This window comes from Cucurbita pepo, chromosome LG11, assembly GCF_002806865.2.
Source record: "Cucurbita pepo subsp. pepo cultivar mu-cu-16 chromosome LG11, ASM280686v2, whole genome shotgun sequence".
NCBI lineage: Eukaryota > Viridiplantae > Streptophyta > Magnoliopsida > Cucurbitales > Cucurbitaceae > Cucurbita > Cucurbita pepo.
In genome coordinates, this window is record NC_036648.1 from 1,010,565 (window position 1) to 1,022,948 (window position 12,384).

General features: G+C 38.5%; 3 protein-coding genes across 12 annotated transcripts; 1 reads left to right on the forward strand and 2 right to left on the reverse strand.

Moving 5' to 3' along the window:
* Window positions 1-1,613: 1,613 nt before the first annotated feature.
* Window positions 1,614-6,479, reverse strand: LOC111805521 (NAC domain-containing protein 30-like). Its single transcript, XM_023690632.1, has 6 exons — window positions 6,376-6,479; window positions 5,554-5,754; window positions 5,067-5,293; window positions 4,774-4,953; window positions 3,002-3,329; window positions 1,614-2,211 (listed from the first exon to the last, which is right to left on the reverse strand). The coding sequence occupies exons 1-6, from the start codon at window positions 6,434-6,436 to the stop codon at window positions 1,964-1,966; spliced, it is 1,245 nt and encodes a 414-aa protein (XP_023546400.1). The 5' UTR covers window positions 6,437-6,479; the 3' UTR covers window positions 1,614-1,963.
* On the reverse strand, window positions 3,537-4,674 carry LOC111805522. Its single transcript, XM_023690633.1, has 2 exons — window positions 4,571-4,674; window positions 3,537-3,949 (listed from the first exon to the last, which is right to left on the reverse strand). The coding sequence occupies exons 1-2, from the start codon at window positions 4,629-4,631 to the stop codon at window positions 3,654-3,656; spliced, it is 357 nt and encodes a 118-aa protein (XP_023546401.1). The 5' UTR covers window positions 4,632-4,674; the 3' UTR covers window positions 3,537-3,653.
* A 904-nt stretch (window positions 6,480-7,383) lies between the features above and the next one.
* Window positions 7,384-11,996, forward strand: LOC111805859 (protein BRASSINAZOLE-RESISTANT 1-like). 10 transcript variants are annotated; one of them, XM_023691113.1, is made up of 6 exons: window positions 7,384-7,594; window positions 8,176-8,324; window positions 9,181-9,254; window positions 9,528-9,707; window positions 10,473-10,757; window positions 11,006-11,996. In XM_023691113.1, exons 4-6 carry the CDS (start codon window positions 9,705-9,707, stop codon window positions 11,693-11,695), a joined length of 978 nt encoding a protein of 325 aa, XP_023546881.1. In that variant the 5' UTR covers window positions 7,384-7,594; window positions 8,176-8,324; window positions 9,181-9,254; window positions 9,528-9,704; the 3' UTR covers window positions 11,696-11,996. The 10 variants fall into 10 exon arrangements, 9 of the variants coding, with proteins under 9 accessions (XP_023546881.1, XP_023546883.1, XP_023546882.1 ...); XM_023691115.1 differs by having other exon boundaries at window positions 9,534-9,707; XM_023691114.1 differs by having other exon boundaries at window positions 8,176-8,250.
* The last annotated feature ends 388 nt before the right edge of the window (window positions 11,997-12,384 follow it).

Below are 12,384 nucleotides of genomic sequence, written 5' to 3' on the forward strand. Positions count from 1 at the left end.
ATACAAAATAAATAAATAAATATATATATATATATATATATATATATATTAAATTCCCGCCATTACAGAGAAAGGTGAGGCGTAGGATGGAATTTTCCCGCGCAAAAGATCCAATGGTGAGAGGCGGATAAAGGCAAGCATGTCTCACAAAGCATGTGTAATGATGATAAAGTGTAAAAGAATGGAATAAGGTTTTCAAAAACATCGTCGTAACAGCGACCTAAAGGAAAGTAACGTTACTTACTCTCACTCCAAAATATAAAATACTAAATAACGAAGATATATTATTTTCTTAATTCATTAAATATTTATATCCCTTTTTCCGTACATCTAAGTTTTCAAGCTTGTGATGTGAACCCAAAATAATACAAAAAGAAAAATATATATTTTCTTTTGTCTCATACTTCAAATTTAAATTAAAATTTAAAATTTTGATTCAACCATAGTACACTTCTGTTATCTACGTAATTATTTTATAATGTTTTATTTGTACTTACGTGCTTTTTAATATTTTTAATTTGTTTAACAAATTATTTGTAGGTAGGTGCTTCAATAAATATGAATGTCAATGTGTTAATATGCATTTAAAGTGGCTTTCTCCATCTTTAATGAATTGAGACCAAAATAATTACTTACCCAGAAAGGGAGAGATTGACAGCGCAACTATTTTTGTAATTTAGCCTTATTTTTGTGGGCTTCTAGGGTACAATCCCATTTCGAGGTGGGCATAAAAACAGAAATAAAAAGTTTTTATTTTTATTATTTTTTTATTTATTTTTCTTTTCCTCTAAAACTTCCATTTAAATTTTAATTTTAGATAATAAGATCAACGAATATTATTGTATGATTTTAATGAATTATATAACGTAATTGATCAAATTTTAAAATTTAATTAGCTTAATAGGGATGTAAACTAATTTGAAAATAGAAAATAAATAAATAATTTGTGAAGAAGGAGGTGTAAGTGGACCCAGCGCCCCAACGGTCACACACACTTCACGAGACAAAATTGACCCTATAAATTTAAAGAAAAATAAAAATAAATAAAGTTAGAGAGAGAAATAAAATGATTGGCTGGGCTCTCCAATTGCCCACCTGTCACTGTACGCTGTAGGGCAGTAGCCATATATAATTGCCCTGACCATGCCCCTGCCCCTGCCCCTGCCCCTGCCCCTAACAAGTAACAACGCCCATTTCCTTAATTATCTAAGCATTTCCCTTTCCCCACCCCCCAAAAACCATACCCTTTTGCCCAAACAACAACCAATTGTCTGTTTTGTTTTAATTTTTTATTTCCCAAAAAAAATAAATACTGTGACAATTTTGAGATTATTTTAAATTTTATACTATAGTTTTGGACTTTCATTTAATCACTGTTGAATTATAATCAATTTTAGTGATTAAAGTTTTATATTATATGCTTTTGGACAAAAAATTGAGCCATCACTGTAATGGGCCTCCGCATGTTTGGGTCGGCCCAAATGAGCCATCACTGTGATGGGCCTCCGCATATTTGGGTCGGCCCAACCCACTGCATGTTATGAACTATTAAATATGATTTAAAAAATACATTAAAAAAAAAAAAAAAGGAAACTACCCGACAAGAAAACAACAATTAAATGAAAACATTTACTGAAACTCAAGAAACATGAACTAGTTACAATGGTGGGGCTGGTTACTCCTCAAAAGAGGAGTGGGGCCCTCTACAATTACATTGACTTCAGCAAGCTATGAATGAAGTCAAGTCAACTCATTTGAATTACAATTACAATTACAGAACATCATCTCTAGAAACCCAGTTCGAACTGAACTGAACCGAACTTAATCAAACAGGATAATTTTTAAGGTATGATGTTGCAGACTTGAAAGGAAAGGTTTCAGTAGTCTGCTCAAAACCATTGTTAATCTTGTCTAATCTCATCACTAACTTACTTACTTACTCTAACTGGATGCTGAGGAAGATCTAAAGAGGAAAGAAGCAAAAGTACTTCTTCTTTGGACTCTTCTCCCTTCTGCCAACCCTCTTCTTTCCTCCATCCACACCTGTTTCTTCACCATTTGAGACCACCTTGTTGTGACAACTTGATGATGCACCTTTCATTCTGTACCCTTCTTTCTTACTTTGGCTTGGGAGTTTCATGTTCGCGGACGAATCGGTCTTGGGAGTCTCTTTGGCCGGTGGGTGGCTTCTTATGATGGTGACAAGAGAATCTGTGTACAAGAAGAATAGTTATTATGAGTAAGCGATGTAGTTTTCCTGCTGCATTTTCGAGATGGAAAACGAGAAGTCGTGTGTTTAGATCTAAAGTGAATATGCATTTTGTAACTGTGAATCTATGGTTGAAACCACGATGACAATTTTACATTTTTGTCTAAATAACTCTACTCGAGCATGCAGATGAGAGACTGTAACAACCAAAACCTACCGTTAGTAAATATTGTTCTCTTTGTTCAAACATTACCTCCAGGTTTTTAGAACGCGTCTACAAGGGAGAGATTTTCACACCCTTATAAGGAATGTTTCATTCTTTTATCCAACTGATGTGGGATCTTACAATCCACCCCCTTGGAGGCCCAACGTCCTCGCTAGTACGCTGCCCGATGTATGGCTCTGATACTATTTGTAACTTCTCAAGTCCACTGCTAACAAATATTGTCTCTGTAGGCTTCCCCTTAGAGTTTTTAAAATCCGTCTACTAGACAGAGGTTTCCACACCATTATAAAGAATGTTTCATTCTCCTCTCCAATTCTCCTCTCCAACGAACCAATGAGAGACTATTATTGACAAACAAAAGGGCAGGGATACATATAAAGAGAAATATTAGCAGCTTGGGCATAAAATCAGAATAGTTCTCTCTATGGTGATTGGTTTCTTTGGAGAACATACGAAAGAATAGCACAACCCATATGGTTCCATTCAGTAACCACGTAGCAGAATGTTCTGTTCTGCATAAAATGAAAGTTAAACAACAGGAGGATGCAAAAAATAAGTGGACAAACCTGAAGCCACTTGATACACCACCTCCTTCTTTAGTTTGAAGGGTGCAGAGGAATGGATGCAGGCAGCATCTCTTCGTCCCCTGTCATGGTTAATTTCACGTTCTACATCACGTAGAACATCCATTGTATCAAAATCTTCATTCGACGACATGGACAAGCAACTAGAATTTTCAGAACTCGATGACGAAGATGTTGGGTTATCTAAATCCAGCAATTCCAAGTAGTCGTCACCTAAATAATAATCCATCTCAGGATGGATATCTTCTAAATGATTATCCAAACGTTTTCCTGCATCTGCCAATTCTATCATCTTGTCATCTTCATTCATCTACAAAACATCATTTGTCATTAACTGAAAACAAAGACACCATTTGCGACTCTGAACCCAGCAGAGAAGGAAATGGAGAGAAGATGGGAGCAATCAGTTTCCGATGACAGTAAGAACAGTTAAAAGAGAGAACACCAAATGGATATACAAAACCGNCATCTGGACATAAAAAGTACCTTAAGCTTCATTGAAACTAAACAAGCATGTCTCAGCTGTAAATTTGTAATTCGTAACTTTGACACTGTTTTGAAAATTGAAGCAAGGAATCAACATTGAAATTGTTTTATGATATAAACTGAAAATACAGTGTTCGACAGCAGCAATTCAAGAGGCCTGAGCCTTGAAGAACATCATCATATCATGAACATTTGCTGGAAAACTTGGGAAATTAACAACATGAATTCTTGTGAAAAAAGTACCTGGTAAATTTTCAGGTTTACACTGGTAAGGATTTATATCATGAACATTTGCAGGAAAAGATCCTCCACTCCTTATTCTCCATAATGCTAAAAAAGTCTCATTGTCAGTAGAAAATAAATCAAGTATAGTTGAAGAGGTGACCGTTGAAGGAGTCATGGTAACAAGGAGAAGACAGAACTCTTGTCTAATTTTGTCTAGAGCTGTTCCAAAAGAAATCACAAAACGAAACTCAATTAAGCTTCAAATCAAATCAATCCAATCTCGACTACGAATTGATCACCTAAAAGCAATGGAATCTCTCTTACATGAACAAATAATTCAAATGATGAGGCAAAAATGATCAAGCCACACAGCGCGTACATATTGATTCATCAGTAAAGAAAGAAATAAGAGAATAAAAAAAAGGGCCAAAAATCACTCTGTTAATTAAAAAAATAGCTGCAACGAGCTGTAATATAAGCGACACAGAAGATCAGATATAAATGTTCCCACCCAACAATTGCAGGCCACATCTCCAAATAGCTGCTTTGGGGTTCATAAAACCCAAATCACGTATCGTTCAAAATCAACAACAAGTTAGCCGATCATTACATTACATTACATAATTTCAATCATAAAGACAGAGAGGAAACAAACACACCGATCAACTACAAAAATAAACCCTAAACCCTAAACCCACCACTCGATCCTTCAATCATCAACATCCAAACATGATTTTCAGCGAAGAATCAAACAGAACGGAAAAATCAGGTAAAGATTGAGAGAATAGTAGATACGAGTACAAATATTCACAAAATGGGGGCGGATCAGAGAATCCCAACCTGGAAGATCGCCGATCAGAGAGCTGGAAAGACGATTCGCTGAAGTCTCCTCGTTTGTCATGACTCATGAGAGAGAGCGGGTGGATACATATATAGGGTTTGGGAACGGCGGAATGGCCGTCAAAACCCAACCATGGTTACCGTTAACTCCCGCACACAGTTAACAGTTCTAAATAANGGGGGGGTGGGATAATGATTACAACCTTAGACTTGCTTGTCGATCCACTCGCCATGTTATTCGAAGTCGAACCATCTGTAACAACCAACTGATGATTTAGGATTGGTTCTGAATTGAGAATACTAGAAAATTCGGTTTTCTGAATCATTTCATTGTTTTGAAATTGTTCATCTCCAAGAAAGACTTTGCAAAGTGAGCTGGTCTCCTGCATATTGCCCAACCAAACAAGCAATTGACTACTAATAGGTTGGGTAGGAAAAGAAAAAAGGGCAATGTCAGCCAATGAACCTTTTGGCAAATAGATTTTGCAGGACATACCTTTTGCTCGATGGTGGCACGCAGGTCCATCTGATTCATCCAGTACTTTTGCATAACCCAGGCTGTTTTACTCTCATAAGGTGCTTGACCTTCATAATATTCATAACTTGCTCTCCCTCCAGTGAAGGAAGAGTTTGAATACAGTTTACAATCTCCATCTTTCAGCTTCCAGCGACCGAAACTTGAGCCAGCATCCACATTGCCCTCAACGTAATACCAAACTCCATCTGGACATAAAAAGTACCTTAAGCTTCATTGAAACTAAACAAGCATGTCTCAGCTGTAAATTTGTAATTCGTAACTTTGACACTGTTTTGAAAATTGAAGCAAGGAATCAACATTGAAATTGTTTTATGATATAAACTGAAAATACAGTGTTCGACAGCAGCAATTCAAGAGGCCTGAGCCTTGAAGAACATCATCATATCATGAACATTTGCTGGAAAACTTGGGAAATTAACAACATGAATTCTTGTGAAAAAAGTACCTGGTAAATTTTCAGGTTTACACTGGTAAGGATTTATATCATGAACATTTGCAGGAAAAGATCCTCCACTCCTTATTCTCCATAATGCTAAAAAAGTCTCATTGTCAGTAGAAAATAAATCAAGTATAGTTGAAGAGGTGACCGTTGAAGGAGTCATGGTAACAAGGAGAAGACAGAACTCTTGTCTAATTTTGTCTAGAGCTGTTCCAAAAGAAATCACAAAACGAAACTCAATTAAGCTTCAAATCAAATCAATCCAATCTCGACTACGAATTGATCACCTAAAAGCAATGGAATCTCTCTTACATGAACAAATAATTCAAATGATGAGGCAAAAATGATCAAGCCACACAGCGCGTACATATTGATTCATCAGTAAAGAAAGAAATAAGAGAATAAAAAAAAGGGCCAAAAATCACTCTGTTAATTAAAAAAATAGCTGCAACGAGCTGTAATATAAGCGACACAGAAGATCAGATATAAATGTTCCCACCCAACAATTGCAGGCCACATCTCCAAATAGCTGCTTTGGGGTTCATAAAACCCAAATCACGTATCGTTCAAAATCAACAACAAGTTAGCCGATCATTACATTACATTACATAATTTCAATCATAAAGACAGAGAGGAAACAAACACACCGATCAACTACAAAAATAAACCCTAAACCCTAAACCCACCACTCGATCCTTCAATCATCAACATCCAAACATGATTTTCAGCGAAGAATCAAACAGAACGGAAAAATCAGGTAAAGATTGAGAGAATAGTAGATACGAGTACAAATATTCACAAAATGGGGGCGGATCAGAGAATCCCAACCTGGAAGATCGCCGATCAGAGAGCTGGAAAGACGATTCGCTGAAGTCTCCTCGTTTGTCATGACTCATGAGAGAGAGCGGGTGGATACATATATAGGGTTTGGGAACGGCGGAATGGCCGTCAAAACCCAACCATGGTTACCGTTAACTCCCGCACACAGTTAACAGTTCTAAATAAACCGAACGGGGTGGTCAAAATGACGAATTCGATTCACACTGCGCTTCTGTCATTGCCCTCAGCTCAGTCGTTGCGGAGTTGCGAGTGGATGTGTCCCGGTGGGTGGACCCTCTTCCCCTGCTGCCCGTTCTTGCCGGGCATTGCCCGTTTCTGCCCACTATTGTAATTTCCACGTCATTAATCTGACGTGGATGGCTCTGACAAGACACTGAATCTATGATCCTGTTCTGACCTCTTCCTTAATGGATAGAATGGTCACTTCATTCGTTGATTTTCTGACACTTCCCCTGAAGAAACGTAAACGAATCTAAAATAAATAATATAATTATTAAAACACAATACATAAATAGCTCCGAATCTTTATAGTTTTCCTCAAACTGTCCCTAATCTCTTAAAATTATCCATTTTCATGCACATATATAAATATTGATATTTAAATTAATTTGATTTTGATTTGATTAGTATATTAAAATTTTATTTTATTTTTATTTTTATACGGTTGAACTAAAAAAAATATTTGAATTTATATAGTTTTTAATTTTTTTAATACATTATTCCGTATACCGTTAATATTCTAGTAATACCTCCAAATTTATCAATAAATTGAATTAAAGAAAATAAAAAGGCAAAAAGATAAATAAAAATTCCGTCGTGGACTTTTGCGTCACGCAGAAACCACGCGGATTCCTAGACAACCGCAATGCCAAACCGAAGTTCCCAAAATAACCATCGAGTGGACCCAACAATTTACTGACCGGAAACCGACTGTATCCGCTCTTTATAAAAAAAATTAAAAAGATAATTAAAAGATAAAACGACGACGTGTCATCCAGAAGTCGGGAATGTCCTGGAATCATTCTAGGTCATTCCAGGACCTTCTTCGTTTCCGTTCCGAAGCTGCGACGGGGTGTGGTCTGGACCGTGAAGCGGTCGGCTTACTGTTCGGCCGGTTCACATTTTCCAGTTCGGTCCGTCGTCGGGCGTTGATAGGAAGGATCTGTGAAACAGTGAGAGTTCTGAAAATGGAGGATCGCTTAGCGAGGTATGAACTCTGTTATGTATTTTTGGTTTCTGGAATTGATCTGTTCGTGGATTCGATTTTCATATTCGTAGACGCAGTTCGTGTTTTGAATCGTTCGTACTCACGGTTTAAGGTTTCTCCTGCTGGTTACTTCCCACGATTCTTAGGGATTAGAGAACAAGGATTGTTGGATTATACTTTTCGGTAGAACATCATTTCATTTCGTAAAGCTTGAATGAAAATATAAAATTCCCTGTGAGTTAGAATTGATAAGTTCATCTTAATGTTCTTCATTTGTATTTGGTTCTTGATTTGTGATTTTTATGTGTTGGAAAGTCTGGAGCTCCAATAGTGATCTGGTAATCTTCGTTTCACACACACACTCATACGAGTTGGTTAAGTTCCTGCGTTGTGTGAATGTGATATTTTTTGAAGTATGTGCTAACGTTATGCTTGTTGGGTGGGTGTGGAGCCAAAAGTTTCCTTAAGGGGACAAATAGCTTTTGACAAACTAATCTTCCATTGTTTTTGGCTTCATCTACTTCCTTCTTTACTGGTGTTTGTAAATTCCTGGCAATTTATGTACTCCTCTTCTGCTTCAGGATCCTCTCAATGAGACATCCGTGGATGTGGAAGCTGAATTTCTTGATCATTAATATATAAGGTGCTTCTACATGGTATGGTAGCGACCTGGTCAACATTTTACTATCCCACATCGGTTGGAGAGGGAAACAAAACATTTCTTACAAGGGTGTGTGAACCTCTCCCTAGTAGACGCCTTTTAAAATCTTGAGGGGAAGTCTGAAAGGGAAAGTCCAAAAAGAACAATATCTACTAGTGGTGGGTTTGAGCTCTTGCAAATGATATCGGAGCTAGATATCGGGCGGTGTGCCAGCGAGGACGCTGGGAGATTATGATGGAGAGGGGAACGAAACATTTCTTATAAGGGTGTGGAAATCTTTCTCTAGTAGACATATTTTAAAACTTTGAGGGGAACCCGTAATGAGAAGTCATACCCATTTATTAATCAACCTAAGGATTTTCATTTGCCTTTTGGTGTTCTTGAGAAGTGTTATTTGTCATTCAAACAAGATTAGTAATTGCTGTTCTCTGTTTTTTCAACGTTGCAAGTTGATCTGACGACCCTACTCTTCCAACCAAACTAATGGTTGTTTTTCATAAAGAACCTCCGGATGTTTTCAGATGTCAAAAAACGAATGTTTTGTGTTGGATGATGGAAGTCCCACATCGGCTAATTTAGGGAATGATCATGGGTTTATAAGTGAGGAATACTAACTCCATTGGTGTGAGGCATTTTGGGGAAGCCCAAAGCAAAGCCATGAGAGCTTATGCTCAAAGTGGACAATATCATACCATTTGGTGAGTCGTGTTCCTCTGACATTCTGTACTTCTGTCATTTGGGATATTTTCAGATGCCTTCATTTCTAAAATTTGTTAGGTTTACTTCTAAGTTTATCTTACTCAGAAGCTGTTTTCATTGTTTCCATGTCCAAGTCTGATTTGAGGCAGGTTCACAACCTTGGTCCAGGTTATAAGGTCCGCATGTCTTCATATTTTAGACTAACCTCTTTCTTCTCGTCCGACAGGCGGTCCTCTCCCGCTTCTCTTCCTATTGGTCGAGTAGCTTCGTTCCTTTCCAATCCCATTTTTTGATCGACAGGTAGGGTTTATTCTAAAGTTCCTTATTCGAATTGTAAAGCAGAAGAAGCCCTTCACCCTACCCCTGACCTGTCTTATCTTATAAAAGAGATCATAAAAGAAAAGACACACAAAAGAAATTGAAAAGGAAAGAAGAATCCGTATTCGCAAGATACAGAGTTTTAAAAATGTAAAGATGCTCGTAGTGTTCTAATCGTAGTTGGTTCCGTAGAAGGATGTTATCTATGGTATTTGGAGTTTCGGTGGTTGTTTGTTTAATGTGGAGCATCTGCAGGAGTAGTTCTATGCTTGCTCGAGAGATGAATCCCGGATGCCATTTTTAGGAGTAGTTTGATGCTTGCTCGAGAGATGAATCCTGGATGCCATTTTTAGGAGTAGTTCGATGCTTGCTCGAGAGATGAATCCCGGATGCCAATTTTAGGAATCACGACGCATCACAATCACACCAGCCATGGTATGCCTTCCCTGTAAGCTGTAACTCTCCCTCCTAAGGCCGAGATTCATGCATCTATCTTCATGCAGGGGGTGGGGCTATGGCCTTGAATTCGAGTAATGGGTCCTTTTCCAAAGCCATATGGGGGGCGGCCACGTGCTTTGATCTTATGCCTAGCATGGGCATCTACGTGTGCCCCCAATCCCTCGAAGGAAAGCTGTCGTGTCAGCCACGTCCCCACCCTGCTGCTAATTATTTGCATCATAACGAACTCATTTATGCTTCTTCTAATTATTAGAAAACATCTGTATACAATAATAAAATAAACAATGTAATATCCTTAAATTAAATTTATTTACTTTCTACCCTTATTTAAATAAAAAGAAATATAATAATTTTATATAATAAATCGGACTAAAAAAATGAGTCCCAAATTTTAGTCGAATTTCAATTGGTTTGGGAAAAAGAAACATATTTTTAATCATTAACTAATTTTATGGTATATATGTATATATATTATTATTTTGGTTGAAAATAGCTCATCACGCGTGTCAGTGGTGGTCTGACGTGGACTCTTAGTCACCGTCAGATGAGGAGGCCCCGCCGTTTCAACCATGTGGGGCCCAAAGTCAAAGGACAAGGAAATCAAACCGCAGTCGTCGTGGTCGTCGTCTTCTTCTACTTCTTTGTCTTCTTTTCCTACTGTAAAATTCTCCATTTCTTCCGTGTACTTTAATACCCCACCCTCCCTCACCACTTCTTCTTCCAATAATCCAAATCCCACAGCCGTTTTCCATTTCCTGCGGGATTATCGCTGCGGCAAACCGGAAGATGACCTCCGACGGCGCCACTTCTGCCACCACTAGCCGGCGGAAGCCGTCCTGGAGGGAGCGGGAGAATAATCGGACCAGAGAACGACGAAGGAGAGCCATCGCGGCTAAGATCTACGCTGGCCTTAGGGCTCAAGGCAACTTCAATTTGCCTAAACATTGTGACAATAACGAGGTTCTTAAAGCCCTCTGTGCTGATGCTGGTTGGACCGTCGAAGACGACGGAACCACTTATCGGAAGGTCGGTTGATTTTCCTCTTCTTTTCTTGCTCTCGATCGGTAATCGGAAGTAGCGATTTGTATACTTGTTCTTGTCTCTGTTGGATTTGAATTTTGATCTGTTCGAATCGCCACCGCGATCGATCTGGAAAGTCGATCGGGGGTTTCGTTCTTGTAATTGATTTGAATTTGGTTGAAAATTTGTGAATTAAGTTCCGTTGTGCCCTAGAAATGAAATGATAGATGGTTTTGTGTTTGTTCTTGGTACAGGGATGCAGGCCGCCCCCAATCGATATCGTCGGCAGTTCCACCAGAGCCACCCCCTACACATCCCAAAATCCAAGCCCATTGTCTTCTTCATTTCCTAGTCCAATGGCATCCTATCAAGTCAGTCCCTCCTCCTCCTCCTTCCCGAGCCCGTCCCGTTTGGACGCCAACCATCCATCAAACCTCATTCCATATCTTCGCCAAGCGATTCCCAAATCACTTCCTGGTCTTAGAATCTCAAACAGTGCTCCCGTGACGCCTCCTCTTTCATCCCCTGCATCAAATTGGGAGGTCACAGCTAAAGAATCCTTGTCCTTGTTGAATTACCCTTTCTTTGCAGTATCCGCCCCAGCTAGCCCGACACGCCCTCAGCTGCTGCATACTCCCGCCACGATCCACGAATGCGATGAGTCTGAATCATCCACCAATGACTCCAATCAATGGGCACTTCTCCGTGCCTGTGCGCCAACTTCTCCCACCTTCAACCTTATGAAACCTGCTGATCAGCATGCTCTGCACGGTGGTTTCATCAAAGAAAATGGAAGAGGAAACGAATTTGAGTTCTTGGGCTGTAAGGTTAAGCCCTGGGAAGGGGAGAAGATCCATGAAGTTGGATTGGAGGATTTAGAGCTCACACTCGGTAGCGGTAAGGCTCAAAACGATAACAATAGTAAGAAACCTTGTTTTGATTGATTCATAATCTATCTGGGAATTTTGATATATGCCATATTAAAAACACTGAAATGAAGAACACATATTGCTCTGTTTTTCCTCATTCAAACTCTGTTTCAATTCAATTCAACCATTTGCTTGAATTTTGCATTGGATGGAACTGAAAATGGATCGGGATTGGGATTGGGATTGTAGTGGGGTGGGGGCCATGAGAGCTGGTTGGATGTGCTTATGGCAGAGCCCGACAAGCTCCATGTTCGACCACACACTTTTAATGAATACATTTGACAACGTAATAAAAGACAAGAAAGTTCTGTCCTCGCATATCTTGACTACAGATTCAAGCTGACTGCCATGGGTTGTCTTCTTCGACAGTTTCAACGTGATTATGTTTAGATTAAATCGTTCAAATGTTGGGTTATATTTGTGAGATGAATACGACTCTCTACAATGGTACGATATTGTCTACTTTGAGCATAATTTCTCATGTTTTACACTTCCTAAAAAGTCTCATCACAACGAAGAGAGTATTCTTTGATTATAAACTTATGATAAGGAAATTAGTGATCTGAGACTTTTATCATCAAACAATATTCACCCGATAAATATTAGTTGATTTAACATAAAAATGAAAAGTATTTTTTTAAAATGTATTTTGAGAGAGTTAAAAAAACAAAAATTAAAATAAATAAATAAACAAAAAAAAAAAA